The 22,624-nt window shown below is 51.2% G+C and overlaps 1 protein-coding gene across 1 annotated transcript in view; it reads right to left on the bottom strand.

Annotated features, from left to right (window-relative positions):
* The window catches only part of CACNA2D4 (calcium voltage-gated channel auxiliary subunit alpha2delta 4), a 199,736-nt gene that overhangs the window by 125,473 nt on the left and 51,639 nt on the right, over positions 1–22,624 (bottom strand). Inside the window, exons 11-15 of the mRNA XM_054168159.1 lie at positions 20,503–20,616; positions 17,146–17,224; positions 13,600–13,733; positions 8,383–8,460; positions 6,939–7,019 (exon numbers count right to left, since the gene is read on the bottom strand). Of these exons, the coding sequence (XP_054024134.1) occupies positions 6,939–7,019; positions 8,383–8,460; positions 13,600–13,733; positions 17,146–17,224; positions 20,503–20,616 (486 nt within the window). The remainder of the gene's footprint in view (positions 1–6,938; positions 7,020–8,382; positions 8,461–13,599; positions 13,734–17,145; positions 17,225–20,502; positions 20,617–22,624) is intronic.

The raw sequence follows: 22,624 nt of genomic DNA, 5'->3' as shown, positions 1-22,624 counted from the left end.
GTCATAAACCTGCATCACCAGCAGGGCCAGGGAGGGGATTCTCCCTCCCTGCTCCACTCTGCTGAGACCACACCTGCAGCACTGTGTCCAGGGCTGGAGCTTCTGTTACAGGAAGGATCTGGAGGTGCTGGAGTGTCCAGAGAAGGGCCACAAGGATGAGCAGAGGGCTGGAGCTGCTGTCACATGGAGACAGACTGAGAGAGTTGGGGTTCAGTTTGGAGAGGAGAAGGCTCTGAGGAAACCTTCTTGTGGCCTTCCAGTATCTGCAGGGGGCTACAAGAAAGCTGGGGAGGGACTTTTGAGGGTGTCAGGGAGTGATAGGACTGGGGGGGATGGAGCAAAACTAGAAATGGGTAGATTCAGATTGGATGTCAGGAATTAGTTGTTCCCCATGAGGGTGGTGAGAGCCTGGCACAGGTTGCCCAGGGAGGTGGTGGAAGCCTCATCCCTGGAGGTGTTTGCAGCCAGGCTGGAGGTGGCTGTGAGCAACCTGCTGCAGTGTGAGGTGTCCCTGGCCATGGCAGAGGGGTTGGAACTGGCTGATCCTGGAGGTCCCTTCCAACCCTGACAATTCTATGGGTCTATGGAACAGCACAGAAAGAGCAGGAACAGGTCTGTGTGGCCATCATGACACAGGCAGAGCAGTGAATGAATGAACAAGTGAGTATGAAGCTCACAGATGGAAACCTGGTCAGGCTTCAGAGAACTCTGCATTAGGTTTCAATCTTGGCAAGATCAGCCCTAGCCTAGGCCAAGTGTGCAATCCTGTAGTCTTAAAATGCTTTTTAAGGACTAGCAGGATCTATTAAGAGCACACACTGGCTGACCTGATCTGCAAAGAGATTTCCCAGAGAGCAATTACTTGGATCAAGGCTGTATTAGAATACAAATTCCAGCCAAACCTTTAGCTGCCAAAACCCTACTGATAGCCTGTGCTTGCCAAAAGAAGGGGTGTCCCAGGGCAAATAAGAGTGGTTGAAGTTTCTAGCTTAAAAATAAAGACTAAAATATTGCTGCTTTCTGTTCCTACAGAGACAATCCTGGAAGGGTAGCAGTGAGGAAGTCATTTACCATCTGTCTGCCTTTCTGGAGAAAGTGGATCCTGCATTTTGCACATCCCAGATCAAAGCTTCAGACTCTCTCTACATCACAGTCTCACAGTATCACCAAGGTTGGAAGAGATCTCAAAGATCATCAAGTCCAACCTGTCACCACAGACCTCATGACTAGACCATGGCACCAAGTGCCACATCCAATCCCCTCTTGAACACCTCCAGGGATGGGGACTCCACCACCTCCCTGGGCAGCACATTCCAATGGCTAACAACTCTCTCAGTGAAGAACTTTCTCCTCACTTCCAGCCTAAACTTCCCCTGGCACAGCTTGAGACTGTGTCCTCTTGTTCTGGCGCTGGTTGCCTGGGAGAAGAGACCAACCCCTTCCTGGCTACAACCTCCCTTCAGGTAGTTGTAGAGGGCAAGAAGGTCTCCCCTGAGCCTCATCTTCTCCAGGCTAAGCAACCCCAGCTCCCTCAGCCTCTCCTCACAGGGCTGTGCTCCAGACCCCTCCCCAGCTTTGTTGCCCTTCTCTGGACACCTTCAAGTGTCTCAATGTCCTTCTTAAACTGAGGGGCCCAGAACTGGACACAGGACTCAAGGTGTGGCCTAACCAATGCAGAGTCCAGGGGCACAATGACTTCCCTGCTCCTGCTGGCCACACTGTTCCTGATCCAGGCCAGGATGCCATTGACCTTCTTGGCCACCTGGGCACACTGCTGGCTCATGTTCAGCCTACCATCAACCAACACCCCCAGGTCCCTCTCTGTTTGGCAGCTCTCAGCCACTCTGACCCCAGCCTGTAGCTCTGCATGGGGTTGCTGTGGCCAAAGTGCAGCCCCTGGCACTTGGACTTGTTGAATGCCATCCTGTTGGACTCTGCCCATCTGTCCAGCCTGGCAAGGTCCCTCTGCAGAGCCCTTCAGCCCTCTAACTGACCAACATCTGCTCCCAACTTGGTGTCATCTGCAAATTTGCTGATGACTGACTCAATCCCCTCATCCAGATCATCAATGAAGATGTTAAAGAGGCTGGGGCCCAGCACTGATCCCTGGGGGACACCACTGGTGCCTGGCTGCCAGCTGGCTGTGGCACCATTCACCACCACTCTCTGGGCTCAGCCTCCAGCCAGTTCCTAACCCAGCTCAGAGTGCTGCTGTCCAAGCCATGGGCTGACAGCTTAGCCAGGAGTTTGCTGTGGGGGATGGTGTCAAAGGCAATGAAACAGTGGGGTTTTTTAAGCTCAGTGTGGCATGAATGAGACCAAGACATTGTGTCAGGACTACAGCAAGCTCCCTGGTTGCCAAATCAAAGCTGGAATTTCACAGCCTGGTAAATGCAATTAGAAATGGCCAAGATCTCAAAGACTGCAACTCTGGAACTGCTCCTTTGTAACCCATGTGCCAGGGGCCTCTAGTTGAGGATCCTGGTTTTCCAAACTGATCTCAAGTTCAAAGAGCTTCTAGGAAGTTGTGTCCTGCCTCCAAGGTTGCTATGGGTTGAATTAGATTCCCCCAACCATTTATCTTGTGGTAAATCTGCCCCACAGAGCAAATCCTCCACACTCAGAATTTGGAAGTGAAAATCACAGCCTCAGAGGTTCACAGGATGTCAGGGATGGGAAGGGAACCAAAGAGATCATCGAGTCCAACCCCCTCTGCCAGAGCAGGGCCATACAATCTAGCTCAGATCACAGAGGAACACATCCAGACAGGCCTTGAAAGTCTCCAGAGAGAAGGAGACTCCACAACCTCTCTGGGCAGCCTGCTTCAGTGCTCTGTGACCCTTACAGTACAGAAGTTTCCCCTTGTGTTGAGGTGGATCCTCCTGTGCTGCAGCTTACATCCATTGCTCCTTGTGCTATCCCAGGGAGCAAGTGAGCAGAGTCTGTCCCCTCCCTCCTGACCCCCAGCCCTCAGATATTGATAAACATTGATTAAATCCCCTCTCAGTCTTCTCTTTTCCAGACTGAAAAGCCCCAGGGCCCTCAGCCTCTCCTCATAAGGCAGTGCTCCAGGAGTTGTGTTTGCAGAAGGAACAAAATGCAGCAGTATAAAATGCAACAAAGATATACAGGATGTTTAGATATTTACATACACACACAGCATAACTACAGTGCAGGGCAATGAGGAACATAATGAGGGGCAACAAGGAGGAGAGCAGAGTCCTGCACCTGCCAGTGAATAATGAACTGCAGCAGTACAGGCTGGGAGGGGATCTGCCAGAGAGCAGTCCTGGGCAGTCCTGATGGGCAGCAAGTTCTGCATGGGACAGCAATGTGCCCTGGGGGTCAAGAAGGCCAATGGGATCCTGGGATGCATCAAGAGGAGTGTGTCCAGCAGATCCAGGGAGGTTCTCCTCTCCCTCCACTATGCCCTGGTGAGACCTCACCTGGAATATTGCATCCAGTTCTGGGCTCCCCAGTTCCAGAGGGACAGGGATCTGCTGGAGAGAGTCCAAGGGAGGGCTACAAGGATGCTGAAGGGACTGCAGCACTGCCTGGGGAGGAGAGGCTGAGAGCCCTGGGGCTGTTTAGTCTGGAGAGAAGACTGAGAGGGAATCTGATCAATGTCTATCAATAGCTGAGGGCTGGGGGTCAGGAAGGAAGGGACAGGGACAGGCTCTGCTCACTTGTGCCCTGGGATAGGACAAGAGGCTATGGATGGAAACTGCAGCACAAGAGGTTTCACCTCAACATGAGGAAGAACTTCCCTGTGAGGCTCCCAGAGCCCTGGAGCAGGCTGCCCAGAGAGGTTGTGGAGTCTCCTTCTCTGGAGCCTTTCCATCCCTGTCTGGATGTGTTCCTGTGTGACCTGTGCTGGATTCTCTGGTCCTGCTCTGGTAGGGGGGTTGGACTGGAAGACCTCCAGAGGTCCCTTCCAACCCCTAACATCCTGTGAGCCTGTGGCCCCTGTACCTTTGATTCCACTCCTTGTCCCTTCTTGCAGACAAAGGGCCCCATGACAGTTATACAAAGCACAGGCTCCCTCTTGCCTCCACCTTGTACCTTTAGAGAAGTAACACAGAGAAAGCCCAAGGTCAGAGGGAGTACAGCATGAAAACCAAAGCAGAGCAGAGCCCAGAGTGAGAAGGCAAAAAGAAGAAGAGCAAACAAACTCTGCAGCAATATGTAAGGTTTTCAGTACTGCACTGGAATGATTTTAACCTATCCTTCAGACCAACTGACTCAGCTGGACTCATCATTATTATAATGTAAACTTGGGGAGTCCACCCCCCTTGAACTGTCCAACACCTTGGGGAAATTCTGTTTACAAGGAAATTTTTGTTCCAAACTGCAGCAAAGGTAAAGAATTCTTCAATGAATTTTTCCCTCCTTCCCTGGCACTCCTTGGAGGAAAGAATAGTGTCCCTCCTTGGCCCAGAAAAAAGGTTCATTGTGACACATGGCCTTTGAGTGATGTGAAGGGGGGAAGATGAAAAGGTGTTAATTAGTCTTATAGAAAAAAAACCTAAGTGTGGCTAAAAATGGAAGCTGCTGGACAAGGTTCCCCCAGACACAAATCAGGTAGCTGAGTGCATGCCCCCCAGCACTCACAGCTCCTGGGTTGCCTCAAGGAGCACTTCCTTCAGCTGCATGGGAATGCTCTGCCCTGCATCTGGTTAGGCCACACCTTGAGTCCTGTGTCCAGTTCTGGGCCCCTCAGTTTAGGAAGGAGGTTGACTTGCTGGAAGGTGTCCAGAGAAGGGCAACGAAGTTGGTGAGGGGCTTGGAACACAGCCCTGTGAGGAGAGGCTGAGGGAGCTGGGGTTGCTTAGCCTGGAGAAGAGGAGGCTCAGAGGTGACCTTATTGCTCTCTACAACTACCTGAAGGGAGGCTGTAGACAGGCAGAGGTTGGTCTCTTCTCCCAGGCAGCCAGCACCAGAACAAGAGGACACAGTCTCAGGTTGCACCAGGGGAGGTTCAGGCTGGAGGTTAGAAGGAATTTCTACACAGATTGATTGCCCATTGGAATGGGCTGCCTGGGGAGGTGGTGGAGTCACCATCACTGGAGGTGTTCAGGAGGAGACTTGATGGGGTGCTTGGTGCCATGGGTTAGTTGTTTAGGTGGGTTGGATTGCTTGATGGGTTTGACACGATGATCTTGAAGGTCTCTTCCAACCTTCTCTATTCCATTCCATTCCATTCCATTCCATTCCATTCCATTCTATTCTATTCTATTCTATGCCTGGAAGCACCACACATATTCACAGAGCTTCTGACCCCGCTTTCAGTCCCGGGAGCCTTCAGCAATCAGGCTTTGGACAGCTGCCTAACTGCTGGCAGCTGTCTGAGAGAAACTGAACGCCTGCAATGGTAGCTGAGGCAGCCTGGTTTCACGGCGGTCCTCGGCGGTGCGGGCTGTCTCCTGGTGTGCAGACTGGCTGAACAAAAGGTCACTGCACAGAATTGGCAGCAGAAACCACAAGGTGTACCTCTGGGAGAGCTTTCCTACAGAAGAACCTCTTTTTCTCCCCCCCAGATATAGTGAACACAGAGCTAGGGGAAGGTTGTTGGAGTGACAGTTGTGGAGAGCAGACACTGTAGCTAGCGAGCCAGAGCCAACCTCTTACACACTGTCCTGCCAGGACACACTGCTCTGCAGAAAGGATACTTCCAGCCACCAGAGAGAAGTTGGCTCTCTGTAGTGCATTCAGTCCTTCTGCTAAGGACATTGAGAGTGGGACCAGTTTATGCTCTCGCCAGCTGGCACAGCAGCCTTGTGTCTGCTGGGAACAGAACAAAAAGCCTTAATTCTTCCGAGACAGGCTCTCAGATCTGGGTCATCTCTGGCAGGTCTATGGAGGTGACCACTGTGTCAGGTCACACCCAGCCAGAGGGGGTTACACCCTCTAGAGGGGGTGCGCTGAAAAGAACCTAGCCCCCAGGGGGACAAAGAAACCTGACCCAGGTGGGCAGAGGGACTTGGTCCCCCCTTCCCCCGGCTCAAAGTCTATTCCACTCCCCCTTCCTGTTCCCCCAAGCCTGTTTAAGGGGAGCCATGCCCTGCCCTCTCTCTTGCTCCTGCTCCTTGCCTGCCCGAGAGGCTGCTCCTGCTGCTCCCTGCTGTTGCTGTGACCATGGGGTGGGACCTGCTCCATGCAGCATCCACACTCCTAAGGACTGCATCTGAAGGGAATCCACATTGCAGCCAGAGAATCCTGTGCCAGCTGGGCCTGGCTTTGGGTATATTTTTATATACCCTTTTCCCTTACACCTTTGTAACTTTCCTTTCACTCAAATGCCTTTTGTATCTTGTGAAACTTAACCTTTTTACTTCCAAATCGATCCAAGACTGTTTCTGTTGTGATTTTGCCTCTCTTTTCTCCTGCCTAATTTGCTTTCCCCTACCAGGAAAAAAGGGAGAGGGGAGGCAACCTCAATCTGTTCCATTTGGGCTTTTGGACTCCAGGAAAGCTCAAACCACAACAACCATCAAGATGCAAAGGTTCCACGACCTGTTTCTCATCTACTGGATCATGACCATGAGGGTGGTGAGACCCTGGCACAGGTTGCCCAGGGAGGTGGTGGAAGCCTCATCCCTGGAGGTTTTGAAGGCCAGGCTGGATGTGGCTGTGAGCAACCTGCTGTAGTGTGAGGTGTCCCTGGCCATGGCAGAGGGTTTGAACTGGATGATCTCTGAGGTCCCTTCCAACCCTAACAATTCTATGAGTCTATGACCAGCCCTTTTGTTTCTGAAGTAGCCTGAGAGCTCCTAGCAGTGAATGGTTTCCCATGTGCTATATGGAAGCCACACATTGCCAGGTCCAGCACCTCTTGCTTTACACTGATCCTGCAGGCAGGGGAATGATTTTTTCAGCTGTGCTCATGGATTAGGGACTTTGCTGTCCCAAAGAACAAATTGCATTCATCTCAGCCTTACCTTATAGCGTGGAGCAAGTTTTAACAACTCCCTCAGTGGTACATCAGAGCCCACCACACCCAGGAGAATGCCATGAGATCTCTTCAAAATAAACAAAGGAGAATCCATTTTCAGGAGCAAACCTTTGGTAACCCTCTACCTAAATGCAGGCTATTGCCTTCCTTCTAGTCCCTCATGTGTCCTCTCAGGGCTTGGATGAATGTATTCATGCAAAAACCAACTAACACAGCTCAGAAAGCCTCAGGGAGCTGCTGCAGAGTTTATGGGGAGGAGTATTTCTACAGCTCCCTCAGAGGCAGATCAGAGCCCACCACACCCAGGGATTGTGGAGGGGAGTATTTGTCTCTAGTACTTGTCAGCATGTCTAACTATGGCTCAAAAGTAATACACGACCATGACAACAAATTCTGAGGGCAGAACATTGCATTCAGTCTGTTTAAACAACAGCAAGGGCAAGGCGATCCTGCAGAACAGCTTGGACTAGCTGCTAACTTTTTCACTTGACAAGTAGAAAATGGTTCATTTAGGAGAAAGGAAAGCTGAACTCCCCAGGAAATGAGGAATTGGTCATCTACTAAGAGAGCATCATCTGGAGAGCATGATGGGAAAATAGCACACAGGCTCCCACTGCAGCACTGTTAGAGATTGTTAGAGATGAAGGCCAGCCTCAGGTGGAGAAGGCACACAACTGATGGTAGGACCTGGATGAAGAGTTCATGCCCTGTGCAGCAATGGTAAGGTCCTCTCCCTGCTGAGAAACTAGAAATGCTGTGGGAAAGAGTGTTTAAAGGCTGTCAAAACCTGGGGTAAATGCCCTGATGAAAAACAACCTTTTAATCTTACCAAAATACAGACAGGCCTGACCTCATTCAAGTGTAGAAGATGCTCCCCAGGAGAAGATACCAAAGGGTACAGGCTTTTTAATCCAGCAGACAAAGCCATTATGACAGGCAAGCGAGGCCACACTAACTGAGGGTGGAATTTAGGCAGCAGCTTTTAATGAGGAGTGAAGAACCAGGATGGAGAGCTCAGGGCTGGGTGCCTTTCTTTGATGACCCTTTTGCCAAACAGAGGTTGTTTGGCTGGTGAAGGACTGTTCCTATAAAGGTCTGCAATAAAATGCACAGGCTAGACAAGATAATGACCTCCTCCAGCCTGAAACGTTATGGGTCTGTGAATTAGGCTCAGTTTGACAATGGACAGGATAAAACAGGGAGAAATGTCACAGTGAAGGGGCATTTGGAAGAAATAGTGCTCAGAGGAGATGCCAGACTATCATTTTGTCAGACAAATTAGCAGCCACACGTCCTGCCAGGGGTCTCCTGCAGTCCCTTAAAGGCCAGCTCTGCTTTCAAGAGCTGTTGGCTTAAAAGCCCCACAGAGGTCCACTGCATCCTCTCCCTGCCGCTGGCTGGACGGGGAGCGAAGCTGGCACCGCACTTACCGTCTCGTTCTTCTTGCTGAAGACTGGCATGGCCACTGTGGTCATCAGCAGCAGGCTTTGAGCCTGAGATGCAAAGAGCTGCCACAGAACAGCAAGCCATGTGTTAGCAAATGCAATACCACAGACAACCCCGACGAAAGGCGCTGGAATTCCCGAGGACCCCAGATGATGGCTACGATTAGCCACCCCCTTGCCTCCCACGGCCCTCTAAAAAGAGATGGCAGCACTTTGCAGTTCTCTGTATCCAAGAGGATCGTGGGATGGATGCTTGCTTGTGTGGGGTGATGAGGATGGGATGGAAGCCAGTGAAAGGTGTTGAAGCAGGAGAAATTAAAGAGCTGTTCGAATGAAGAGACAGGAGCCTGTAGAAGTGGTGGCATGATTTATACCCACCATGCTTTGGGAGTGTGGACAGGAGTGCTCCAGCAACAGGTCTGAAACCACCAACACAGGGAGCACAGAAGAGAGAAAAGCAGCACAAATGCAGCATGCTTTGGGAGTGTGGACAGGAGTGCTCCAGCAACAGGTCTGAAACCACCAACACAGGGAGCACAGAAGAGAGAAAAGCAGCACAAATGCAGCATGCTTTGGGAGTGTGGACAGGAGTGCTTCAGCAACAAGCCTGAAAACCACCAGCACAGGGAGCACAGAAGAGAGAAAAGCAGCACAAATGCAGCATGCTTTGGGAGTGTGGACAGGAGTGCTTCAGCAACAAGCCTGAAAACCACCAGCACAGGGAGCACAGAAGAGAGAAAAGCAGCACAAATGCAGCATGCTTTGGGAGTGTGGACAGGAGTGCTTCAGCAACAGGTCTGAAAACCACCAGCACAGGGAGCACAGAAGAGAGAAAAGCAGCACAAATGCAGCATGCTTTGGGAGTGTGGACAGGAGTGCTTCAGCCACAAGCCTGAAAACCACCAGCACAGGGAGCACAGAAGAGAGAAAAACAGCACAAATGCAGCATGCTTTGGGAGTGTGGACAGGAGTGCTTCAGCAACAAGCCTGAAAACCACCAGCACAGGGAGCACAGAAGAGAGAAAAGCAGCACAAATGCAGCATGCTTTGGGAGTGTGGACAGGAGTGCTTTAGCAACAGGTCTGAAACCACCAACACAGGGAGCACAGAAGAGAGAAAAGCAGCACAAATGCAGCATGCTTTGGGAGTGTGGACAGGAGTGCTTCAGCAACAAGCCTGAAAACCACCAGCACAGGGAGCACAGAAGAGAGAAAAACAGCACAAATGCAGCATGCTTTGGGAGTGTGGACAGGAGTGCTTCAGCCACAAGCCTGAAAACCACCAGCACAGGGAGCACAGAAGAGAGAAAAACAGCACAAATGCAGCATGCTTTGGGAGTGTGGACAGGAGTGCTTCAGCAACAAGCCTGAAAACCACCAGCACAGGGAGCACAGAAGAGAGAAAAACAGCACAAATGCAGCATGCTTTGGGAGTGTGGACAGGAGTGCTCCAGCAACAGGTCTGAAACCACCAACACAGGGAGCACAGAAGAGAGAAAAGCAGCACAAATGCAGCATGCTTTGGGAGTGTGGACAGGAGTGCTTCAGCAACAGGTCTGAAACCACCAACACAGGGAGCACAGAAGAGAGAAAAGCAGCACAAATGCAGCATGCTTTGGGAGTGTGGACAGGAGTGCTTCAGCAACAAGCCTGAAAACCACCAGCACAGGGAGCACAGAAGAGAGAAAAGCAGCACAAATGCAGCATGCTTTGGGAGTGTGGACAGGAGTGCTTCAGCAACAAGCCTGAAAACCACCAACACAGGGAGCACAGAAGAGAGAAAAGCAGCACAAATACAGCATGCTTTGGGAGTGTGGACAGGAGTGCTTCAGCAACAAGCCTGAAAACCACCAGCACAGGGAGCACAGAAGAGAGAAAAGCAGCACAAATGCAGCATGCTTTGGGAGTGTGGACAGGAGTGCTCCAGCAACAGGTCTGAAACCACCAACACAGGGAGCACAGAAGAGAGAAAAGCAGCACAAATGCAGCATGCTTTGGGAGTGTGGACAGGAGTGCTCCAGCAACAGGTCTGAAACCACCAACACAGGGAGCACAGAAGAGAGAAAAGCAGCACAAATGCAGCATGCTTTGGGAGTGTGGACAGGAGTGCTTCAGCAACAAGCCTGAAAACCACCAGCACAGGGAGCACAGAAGAGAGAAAAGCAAGGAGCGAAATCACAAACAAGACATCATCTACATTGCAAACACAGGAGTACCACAGATGAGAAACAACACAGGCCAATATTTGAAGGGCACAAATGCAGAGGGAGCCTACTTATGTATGCTTGTTACTCAAGCAGCTCAGCTTAGACAAACCAGACAAACTCATAATCCACTCATGGAAGCTGGGGAGCTGTCTCTACAGGGGATACAAGACATGCACCCACAAGGAGGTAACAGGTGGTCTGTGCAGAATACAGATGCTCTAAAGACAAACATGAAAGGAGTTAAGCAAGACACAGATGAAGGAGTCTCTGAAACATGCTTTGATGCCAGTATCATCCTCCTTCTAGGTCTTATTTGGTTGAGTAAGTAGCAAGGCAAAAATGGCCTCCTGTCTCCATTACTACACATGCTGGAGCCGTAGAGGAGCCAGCCAATCCTCTGTACACTTGTTTGATGGAGATCTGAGCCTGGTATCTTGGGTTACTTCTCTGGAGGGCTCTTTGTGGGAACTGTGCACTCACACCAACACTTGCATCTACACACAGCAAGTAAACTTCTCCAGCACTTACTGGACATACAGAAAAAAGAGATCCAGTGAACTAAGCTATAGCACAACACAGACACCCTACCTACTCTGAACCAACAGCACAGCACAGCTCCCCAGTACATCCAGCATCTCCTTTCTTCTTCTTGCCAGTGTAAAAAGGCTTCTTCAGTGCTGCAGCTCGCAGTCTGCCCCGTTCCCCATCCCCCTTCCAGATGTACAGGCCAGCTGTGGCTGTGAGCACTGGCACTGACACACCGACCAGCACAAGGGAAACAACACGCTCACGAGACACAGGGGTGCAGTTACCTCCTCAGACTGTGGCAGCTAGTGAGAAACATGGATGAACAGATGAATGAATACATGAATGGAGGAATGAACTGAGGGGAGAGGTTGGGGGGCAGGAAGAGCATGGCAAGCCAAGCTAAGTGGCAAGAAAAGAGGTGCAACAACGAAAGTGCAGCAAACATGAATCCCTGCGGCTGCCTGGGGAAGTGTGACACCATACACCATGCCTGCTGATAGAGTATCTTGCTGTGCAGTTATTAGCAGTCCTGGAGGTTTTGCTTAGCACACTGGAGTACCATGTCTCAAGCTCTCACCTGCTCCTGCAGCAGAAGACATTCCCATGTCACCCTCACAGAGCTCAGCGTGCCACAGCTGCAGCCTCTACGGTCAGCCACAGCATAGAGGAGGGGAGCAGTCCCTTCACACAAGCACCTCCTGAGTGTAGCATCTATGCACCATGATAGTGCCAGCCTAGCTGCCTTGAAGGTGTTTCCTGGGGTCTGTATGGTGTTGGCTGAGTACAGCAGCGAGCACTGCCACATCTGACCTGACCTTCCACGTTTCCTGCTACAAAGCTAAAACTCAGCACCCTTAGTTTTACTCCCAGTTGCTGAGTTTAGGTTTCTCACTGGGGATCTTCAACCTGAAAACTGTAAGCTCCCCCCTGGGCACTCAAAAGCTGCTGCTGGCCAAACCAGAGCAACTCACTTTAACCCCACAGTGGGATTGTGTATGGAAGCATTCTCAGTGTTTCCAGAAGATTTTTCCTCTCAGGTAGTATAAACAGGCCTGAGACTTTGGGGTTGTTGCTGGAAGAGGGGGATCTGGCTGCTGTCACAATTACACAGACAGATCTCTGGGGTGAAGAGCCCAGTGCAGGGGAAAAAAAACCCCAACAAACTTTGATCTCCCTGAAAGCAGGGAGAGACCCAAAGTAAGATCTGTAGCTGTCTCTTTGTTCAATGTGAAAAGGGATGGAGATGGAGAAATGTCCTCTGTCTGGGGAAGGGCAGGGGAAGTTTCCTTTGCTGGTAGTCTACTTCTGTACCTTTGTCCTTCCCTTCACTTCTTTGAATTTCAAAGCTTCCTGGGCACCACAGCATGACAGCAGCACCTGCTCATGGGCCAAAGGTCTGAAGGCAAAGCCAAAGGTGCTGGGGGGGGCTGACTGCCTGGTCCTTGGCAATGTGTCCTTTACCCCCAGGGCCTCTGCAGCGGTGTCAGAACTTGCTAGCTCAAGGCACGAAAGAGTGAGCCTGCTTCCCAAACTGAGTTCTGGATCTCTGAGTGGGAAGCAGCATGCACCCAGATCTAGCTGGGCTAGAGGAAATAAATCTCCCTGACCCATATCCTGAGGTGTAAATAATCTTTCCTGTGAATAATCCATCAGAAGGTAACCTGCTTGCACAGAAGCACTACTGAAGTCATGCTGTGCCTGTGTGATTATTCCTGGGCCACTGCAGATTCAGTCTGCATACACTTCTCAACTCCAGGAGGGTGCAGGAAAGAAAAGATTTCTCTCTGTCTCAGTAGAGCTAGAGACCAATAATTTCTATCAGTCAGCCAAGGTCCTGGCTTGACATAAATTGCAGAAGTTTGTTTGGATTCTGTTACACAGAAGATATTTAGATGGAAATCTGGGACAAGGATCTGGAGGTACTGGAGCATGCCCAGAGAAGGGCCATGAGGATGAGCTCTCTCCTGTGAGGACAGACTGAGAGAGTTGGGGTTGTTCAGTCTGGAGAAGAGAAGGCTCCAAGGAGACCTTCTTGTGGCCTTCCAGGATCTGTAGGGGGCTCCAAGAAAGCTGGGGAGGGACTTTTGAGGGTGTCAGGGAGTGATAGGACTGGGGGGGATGGAACAAAACTAGAAATTAGTAGGTTCAGATTGGATGTTAGGAAGAAGTTCTTCCCCATGAGGGTGGTGAGAGACTGGCACAGGTTGCCCAGGGAGGTGGTGGAAGCCTCATCCCTGGAGGTGTTTGCAGCCAGGCTGGAGGTGGCTGTGAGCAACCTGCCGTAGTGTGAGGTGTCCCTGCCCATGGCAGGGGGGTTGGAACTGGCTGATCCTGGAGGTCCCTTCCAACTCTAACAGTTCTATGATTCTAGATGTCTAACATGGTAGCTGAGAGTCTAAGAGAGCTTTGCCAGTGTTGCCCACGGGCCCTGCTGTGAGCTGGCTGAACGCCTGTGCCGCCGGTCTTACCGCACTGTCCATGTAGGCTTCGGTCCAGATGATGTCGTGGTCGTGGTTGATGACCATGGGCCGGCTCAGCACGTGCAGGTACTCCATTACATTCTCCTGGACATCTGCCAGCGTGGAGATCTGGGTGTAGTAGCCTGCATGGGGAAAGAGGGGGGTGAGCCAGTCTGCCAATGCATCTTTCATGGTTTTCCCATAGGCATCTGTGTAAAGCTACCAAACTGGATGGCAAATGCTGCTTTGGGTGGCAGGCAGCAAAACTCTTCCTCTGCTCAGGCTGCCTCTGCTCCTGAGAGCAAACATACACAAAGTGTTCCACCATGCTACCCACTTAGCCTGATCGATTTCATATTAAGCCCAAACTTCCAACTTCTCTTCCAGAACTTTCCCAGCACTTTTTACAGCCAAGAACAGTGACCACTTGGAAGCAGAAGGTAAAAGTGCAAGTACTGGACTGGGCAGTAGGAAGAATTTGTTCCCAGCAAGAGTGGTCAGGCCTTGGAATGTGCTGCCCAGGGAGGTGGTGGAGTCCCCAAGCCTGGCTGTGTTTCAAGGTGGTTTGGCTGTGGTGCTTGGGGCTATGGTTTAGGGGAGACCCTTGCAGAGTAGGGTTCTGGGTTGGGCTTGGTGATCCTGAGGGGCTTTTCCAACCTGAATGTTGTTTCTGTGATTTCTCCCTATTTCCAAAGCTTTGTCCCCACAGAAGGACCCACAAGAGTCCAAAACTACAAGGACTGCATGGAAAGAATGCTTCCAGTTTGGTGAAGGACCCTGCAAGCTAGCTGCCTAGCTACTTAGAAATGCTAACACTCTGTCAGCTCACAGGGAGCTCTGTCCTGTTTCTCACCACCTGGAACTGATTGATTGTACTTTGTGTAGGACAGAGGATGGCAGAGAGATGGAAAACTTATGTTATGGCTAGGAAAGCACTATCATGTGACAGGGCTTTGGGATGTGGAAACAGATTTAGTGTGCTTGGAAAACAAGGACTGCAAGAGCTATGAAACATGGAACCAAAACCAGAGAGCCTTCTGCAGAGCTCAAGTCTGGGAGGTAAACATCCAAGTGCTAGGAGCACGTATTTGTCTTCTCTGGTTGTTCAGAGGGATTCCTTCTCACATTTTGTGGTGAAGCAACAGCAGTGTAAATTCCCTGAGACTGCTCTGCTGGCTGAATATGCAGTCTGAAACCCAGGGGGTTTGTTTCATCTAACAAAACCTGGAAATGCTACTTGTGATTCAGAGTGCTCACAGATGAATGTTTAACAGCCCCAGCTCACAGACATTCTGCAGGCCAGCAGCTCTTGCCTGTCAATTATTTTCAGTAGCATAGCTATCCATGCATTTCATAACCTGCTGGAGCCTCTGCTCAGGCAGGAAAGGAGTTGTTGCACCTAGCTAGGCAGTCCCCAGCTGCACTCTCCCCTTCCTTTTCCCATTTAAGCAGAATACAGATGCAGCGAGTACCACTGTCAGTCTCCAGGCACAGTGGGACCAAGGGATGCCCAAAGAGGGACTACTTTCTTCACCCCTCTTCCTTTGCCCTTACAGACTCTGGCAGGGCTAGCTAGGCTTTTTTTAACTGGCCCCAAAGGCACAGAGGTGTCTCAGCTAGGAGAAGGCTGGAGCTCCTCTCCTGTGAGGACAGACTGAGAGAGTTAGGGTTGTTCAGTCTGGAGAAGAGAAGGCTCTGAGGAGACCTAATTGTGGCCTTCCAGGATCTGAAGGGGGCTTCAAGAAAGCTGGGGAGGGACATTTTAGGGTGCCAGGTAGTGATAGGACTGGGGGGAATGGATCCAAGCTAGGGGAGGGGAGATTTAGATTAGACATTAGGAAGAAGTTGTTCCCATGAGGGTGGTGAGAGACTGGCGCAGGTTGCCCAGGGAGGTGGTGGAAGCCTCATGCCTGGAGGTGTTTGCAGACAGGCTGGATGTGGCTGTGAGCAACCTGCTGTAGTGTGAGGTGTCCCTGGCCATGGCAGGGGGTTGGAACTGGCTGATCCTTGAGGTCCCTTCCAACCCTGAGAATGCAGTCATTCTGTGATCTACTGAGTGGATTTTCCCATGCCTACCATTTCATGCTAACTGGAGAGAATATTTTGGCTCTGCTGGGAGCTCAGTGAAACCACTGGCACACAAAGGATTTGGCCAGGACATAGGGGTTAACCTTGTGAAAAAGCCTGCAAAGTCTTTAAAGAAAAGATGTCTGGTTTGCAGCTGTGCCAAAATCTGTCAGGCTTTCTGAGAGAGTTTTAGACTAACTGTCAAAAGCCATCAGTTGGGACACACAAAAGAAGCAGGGACTCAGGCGGACTACAGCCAGCCTAAATCTCAGCCATAGTGTCCCTTAGCACTGTGACAGGAAAATGCTCAGCACAGAGGACTTGTGTTAATGGGACACAGGCATTCATCATGGGGATTAGCAGGGTCTCCTTTTTCCTTAGGCTGTCTTCCAACCAAGGGTTTGGGGGCCTCAGGTGTAGTGAGTAAGCTTCAGAGGGCTCCGTGGCCCCAAGGGTGCAGTCGACACAGGGCCTGTGTGATGGGGGTTGGGTAACCACTGCCATACAGCGCTGGCATGGGCTGAGCTGAACCTGCTGCTGTTACCCACACCATGCTGCAGTCATGCTTCAGAAATGAAAGTGCTGGCTGGAGCAAGGGATGATGGGGCTGGAAGTTCAGATTGCAGCATGGGAGGCTTCCTCTTGAGGCACTGGCACAGGTTGCCCAGGGAGGTGGTGGAAGCCTCAGCCCTGGGGGTTTTTGCAGCCAGGCTGGATGTGGCTGTGAGCAAACGGCTGCAGTGTGAAGTGTCCCTGTCCATGGCAGGGGGTTGGAACTGGCTGATCCTTGAGGTCCCTTCCAACCCTGACAGTTCTGTGATTCTATGGTCCTTCTTCTCTGATTCTTCTGGTTGCTGCTTCTCAGTTCCAGGTTTTTGGGTGCTGGCTTTTCCACTGGGATGGTGGCAGATCAAAGAGCAACAGGGAGTAGTTTTCTGGCTTGGGCTTTTCCTTGGGCTTGCTTCTGCTTGCTGTTGCCTTGTGCTGTGCTTTTTCTGCCAACAGGCTAAGGGGATTGTGCATTATAAAATAGAATAGGATAGAATGGAATGGAATGGAATGGAATGGAATGGAATGGAATGGAATGGAATGGAATGGAATTGAATTGAATTGAATTGAATTGACCAGGTTGGAAAAGACCTTTGAGATCATCGAGTCCAACCTATCACCCAACACCATCTAATCAACTAAACCATGGCACCAAGTGCCTCATCCAGACTCTTCTTCAGCACCTCCAGGGATGGGGACTCCACCACCTCCCTGGGCAGCACATCCCAATGGCCAATCTCTCTTGCTGGGAAGAGAGTACCATATTTTTGTACCATATTATCTGACTTTGCTTAGTATAGGTATTCCTATCTTTGGCCCAATCCAAAGTTTTTGTGTGTTACTTTTCCCTCACTTCTGTGTTGGGAAAACAGCAATAGCCAGCTTAACCCACTGGTTCCCTTTGACCTGCTTTGCTCTGATCTGGACCATTCCAAGCACCTTTGTTGTTGCAGGCAATCCACTTCACGTTAGGCGCAAAAGTGACCTCTCGCCCAATGAGATAAGTGAAAACCCGCACCTGGGAATGCAAAGACAGAAGAATAAGGCTGTAATGTGCCACAGCAGATCAGGGAGGTCCTCCTGCCCCTCTACTCAGCCCCAGTGAGGCCCCACCTGGAATACTGCATCCAGTTCTGGGCTCTCCAGTACAACAGGGACAGGGATCTGTGGGAGAGAGTCCAAGGGAGGGCTCCAAGGATGCTGAAGGGACTGCAGCACTGCCTGGGGAGGAGAGGCTGAGAGCCCTGGGGCTGTTTAGTCTGGAGAGGAAAAGACTGAAAGGGGATCTGATCAATGTCTATCAATAGCTGAGGGCTGGGGGTCAGGAAGGAAGGGACAGGGACAGCCTCTGCTCACTTGTGCCCTGGGAAGGACAAGGGGCACTGGATGGAAACTGCAGCACAGGAGGTTCCACCTCAACATGAGGAAGAACTTCTGGACTGTTAGGGTCCCAGAGCCCTGGAGCAGGCTGCCCAGAGAGGTTGTGGAGTCTCCTTCTCTGGAGCCTTTCCATCCCTGTCTGGATGTGTTCCTGTGTGACCTGTGCTGGATTCTCTGGTCCTGCTCTGGCAGGGGGGTTGGACTGGAAGATCTCCAGAGGTCTCTTCCAACCCCTAACCTCCTCTGATCTTGTGAAAATCTAAATGGCCAAGGTTTGACATCCTGTTGTACCCTGATGGGAATGTGCATTTGTGGTGCACAGCAACATCTCTGCCTTCACACAGGAGCCTCTTGCTCCATTTGTTGTGCATTTTGTGAGCTGGAACCTAATTTCCAGCTACAATGAGCCCAGAAAGCCAAGCAGCACCCAGGATCATCTGAGTAACAAGGCAGAAGTGCAAATTCTGTGTAATGTTATGATGGCAGCTCTGCCAGGCACTCAGCAACCACATGCAGAGGGGTTTATAGCTCAGAGGAATCCTTTACCCAGGGGAACAGCTGCTTCTATGAATCATTTAGGGAAAGCTTCAGCATTTGTCTTGTGTTTGACCAAAAACAAAAGAGCCAGTCCTGAAATAAACTTTAACAGCCCCATGCTCTGCTCTCTCAGCAGGCTGCTCCTCTCCCTTTGTGCATTGCTGCTAGCTGGGATGAGATCAACAATAAATCAGGAGCCATCCCCTCTTCCACCTTTACAGTCTGCTCTGCCAGTACAAGCCTGCAATCACAGAGCTCAAAGTAAACAGGGCTGGAAGGCAGTGAGAGAGGCTGAGTGAGTGTGGTGGGTTGAAATTTCCTCCCCAACATTAACTTTGCCAGAGCAGCTCAGCTGGAAGCAAATGAAAGCTGTGTTTACAAGCAGCACTACCATCTGCAGTGGAATGCAATGAGCATGCACAAAGCATCCAGGAGTGACAATATTTACAGGGATTTACAATGAATAAACAGCACAAGGACCCCCCCTGGGCAAAGGCCAGGGGAAGCTACTAGCTTCTCCCTCCTTGTCTCCCCCTTACACCCCTGTACAAAGAGAAAGGATGTCAGACTGAGCCAAAACAGTGCAGCCAAGGTCAAGCAGAAGCAGGTTAGTGCCTCTCCCAGAGCCAAGAAGCAAGAAGAGAGAGACTGTTTTGGTACAACCAGTTGAAGTTCCTTATCTCCCCAATGGGATTGGTTAGAATGATCTTCCTTTTCCTTTTCACACCCAGCAGTGATTTATTTACATTTTTACTACTTTTCTGCCCAAGATCTGTGAAAAAATTGTTAAGGGCATAGCCTAAACACACCACAGTGAGCCAGACCCCTGCCCAGCACCGGAGCTGGGAACAGCCAAACCTTGCTCAGCCAGGGCCAGCTGCAAGCACTCCTGGATGGGAGGAAAATTCTTTGCAGAAGTTCTTTTCCCTGTTGCAATACTCAGCTCAGCCTTCATGGTCTTATCAGGAGGATGTTGTGACTTCCCACACCCTCAGGAAGCAAAGTGTAGGAACAGCCCCCAGAGCTTCAGTGACCTACAGTGATCCCCCCCTGCCCCTGGAACCGCTGCAGGGAGCTCCTGCATGCTGCTTGGGATTGTGTTTACAGCTGGGTGCCCATGGGGGTCTGTGGTGCCTTTAGGCTATGCCTTTACAGTTTAGTTACAGATTTTGAGCAGAAAAGTAGAAAAATGCAAATAACTCACTCTTGGGTGTGGGAAGGAAAACAAAAGGTTATTCTCAACAAACTCGTTGGGTAAACACCTGGAATCAGAGGAGCTGTGCCATAGCAATTCATGGAATCACAGAATCAGTAAGGTTGGAAAAGACCTCAGAGATCATCCAGTCCAACCTAGCACCCAACACCTCAGGACTAACTAAACCATGGCTCCAAGTGCCTCATCCAATCCCCCCCTTGAACACCTCCAGGGACGGTGACTCCACCACCTCCCTGGGCAGCACATCCCAATGGCCAAGTACTCTTTCTGGGAAGAACTTTCTCCTCACCTCCAGCCCAAACCTCCCCTGGCACAGCTTGAGACTGTGTCCTCTTGTTCTGGTGCTGGTTGGCTGGGAGAAGAGACCAACCCCCTCATGGCTACAACCTCCCTTCAGGTAGTTGTAGAGAGCAAGAAGGTCTCCCCTGAGCCTCCTCTTCTGCAGGCTAAACAACCCCAGCTCCCTCAGCCTCTCCTCACAGGGCTGTGCTCCAGACCCCTTCCCAGCCTCGTTGCCCTTCTCTGGACACATTCAAGAGCCTCAATGTCCTTCTTAGATTGAGGAGTCCAGAACTGGACACAGGACTCAAGGTGTGGCCTAACCAGTGCTGAGCACAGGGCAGAATGACCTCCCTGCTCCTGCTGGCCACACTGTTCCTGATGCAGGCCAGGATGCCATTTCCTCCCTTTTCTCTTCTCTTCTGATCTCTGGCTGGTTTTGCTTTGCTCAAGGGAGACAATCTGCATGCTTTGGCTGGCCTTGGCTAAGCCTAACCCACTGCTTCTCTCTCCACTCCTTTTTCCCTTGGGACAAGGGGGTGTGGGGAGGCAGTGGAATGGCTTCCCTGGTCTCTGACCAGGGGGGTTTTATGTTGCTTGCTAACTGTAAATATCTGTACAATATGGTAACTCCTGGGTATGTTGTACACATTCCTTGCATCCCCTTGCAGAGTGCAGATTTTGCTTGCAAGCACAGCTTCATTTGCTTCTGACTGAGCTGCTCTGGCAAAAGTTAATGCTGGGGAGGAGACTTCAATCCACCACAGGATTAGAGGCTGGGAGCGCTCAGCTGCGCCCCAGATCCTGGCTCAGGGTCTTTTGCCCCTCCTGCAGCAGGGCAGTGCCTTTCCTCACCCTTTCCATCTACCACAGCCCAGACTAACCTTTCGGTCTGGCCAGTTGTACTTCTCAAACACAGCTTCATAATCCTCCACCGCTCCGTCCGTGATCAGCATGATGGCCTGGTTACACAGCCCTCCTTGCCCAGCGTCCCTGAACTGCAGGGAGGAAGAACAGTGGTTAGCTCATCACAGCCCACCTCTGGGGCATCACAGCATATTTGTTCCTGCTGGGCCAGATCCTCACTCGCCCTTGCAAACCTCACACTGTGCCCAGAAATAGCTCTGCTTAAATAATGACTGCATTTGTGTGCTGCATGCAGTGGCTGCTGCTCATGCAGCCCTGCCTAGCACACAAAGACACAGGAAGCTTTATGGAAGTAAAATAATCAGGAGAAAAGAAGGGTTGTGGAGGAAGGAGGTGATAGAGCAGGTCCAGAGGAGGGCCACAAGAATGGTCAGGGGGTTGGAGCAGCTTTGCTATGAGGACAGGCTGAGGGAGCTGGGGGTGTTCAGCCTGGAGAAGAGAAGGCTCCAGGGAGACCTAAGAGCAACCTTCCAGTACCTGAAGGGGCTGCAAGAAGGATGGAGAGAGACTGTTTGCAAAGGCCTGCAGGGACAGGACCAGGGGCAATGGCTTCAAACCAGAGCAGAGCAGATTGAGATTGGATGTGAGGAAGAAGTTCTGCACCATGAGGGTGGTGGAACACTGGAACAGGTTGCCCAGGGAGGTGGTTGGGGCCCCATCCCTGGAGATACTCAAGGTGAGGCTGGACAGGGCTCTGAGCAGCCTGATCTAGTGGAGGATGTCCCTGCTGAGAGGGGGTTGGACTGGGTGAGCTTTAGAGGTCCCTTCTGGCCTGGACCATTCTCTGTTTCTCTGCTGCCTCACATCTCGCAGAGCCACATTCATCTATGCAAAGGAACAATAGACTGAGCATAAACACTGCAACAGTGATTTGATAGCTGTAACTGCCACCATTTATGGCTGAAAATGTGAGAGGAGGAGGAGGGGAAATCAGACTCATTATTTCAGGATGAATCCATCAGTCTGCCAAAAGAAGAGCAGAGAAAGGCACAGGAAGAGTGAAGGTTGCTGCCATCAGAGCTGAGATGGGCTAGGAATGTGCCAGATAGAAAGGCCACACTGTGTCATGCCAGATGATCTTCTGGAGAAAACTGAGAGGGGATTTAATAAATGTTTATAAATATCTGAGAGCTGAGTGTCAAAAGGCAGGGGACAGCCTCTGCTCAGTTGCACCCTGTGACAGGGCAAGGGGCAATGGATGGAAACTCCAGCACAGGAGGTTCCACCTCAACATCAGGAGGAACTTCTTCACTGTGAGGGTCACAGAGCACTGGAACAGGCTGCCCAGAGAGGCTGTGGAGTCTCCTCTGGAGACTTTCAAGACTCATCTGGATGTGTTCCTGTGTGACCTGTGCTGGATTCTATGCTCTGGCAGGGGGGTTGGACTTGATGATCTTCAAAGGCCCCTTCCAACCCCTAACATCCTGTGAGCTGTGATCTGTTATCTGTGCATCAGTGATATTTCAGGTAAGTGGAAGTGTGCTGGGACTCTGGAACCAATGTTGGTGTGCTCCCAAGAACACATGAACACATGCCCAACAGTGTGTGCCTGTGTCAGCCAGCCCCCAAGGCTGCTGACCCAGTGCTCCTGGGGGCAGAGCCCTTTGCCCCTCATGCCCTCAGGTACACCAGCACAGGACAACCAAGTGGCTTATGCAGCACCAGCACAGGTGTTGAAGGCTGGTGAGAGGTTTTGAGCACAAGCCCTGTGAGGAGAGGCTGAGGGAGCTGGGGTTGCTTAGCCTGCAGAAGAGGAGGCTCAGGGGAGACCTTCTTGCTCTCTACAACTCCCTGAAGGGAGGCTGTAGCCAGGTGGGGGTTGGTCTCTTCTCCCAGGCAACCAGCACCAGAACAAGAGGACACAGTCTCAAGCTGTGCCAGGGGAGGTTTAGGCAGGAGGTGAGGAGAAAGTTCTTCCCAGAGAGAGAGATTGGCCCTGGGGATGTGCTGCCCAGGGAGGTGGTGGAGTCCCTGTCCCTGGAGGTGTTCAAGAGGGGCTTGGATGTGGCACTTGGAGCCATGGTTTAGTTGTCAGGAGGTGTTAGGTATTAGATAATAGGTTGGACTTGATGATCTCTG

Source organism: Dryobates pubescens, chromosome 15 (assembly GCF_014839835.1).
Source record: "Dryobates pubescens isolate bDryPub1 chromosome 15, bDryPub1.pri, whole genome shotgun sequence".
Classification (NCBI taxonomy): Eukaryota; Metazoa; Chordata; class Aves; order Piciformes; family Picidae; genus Dryobates; species Dryobates pubescens.
This window is presented reverse-complemented; position numbering and strand designations above follow the sequence as displayed.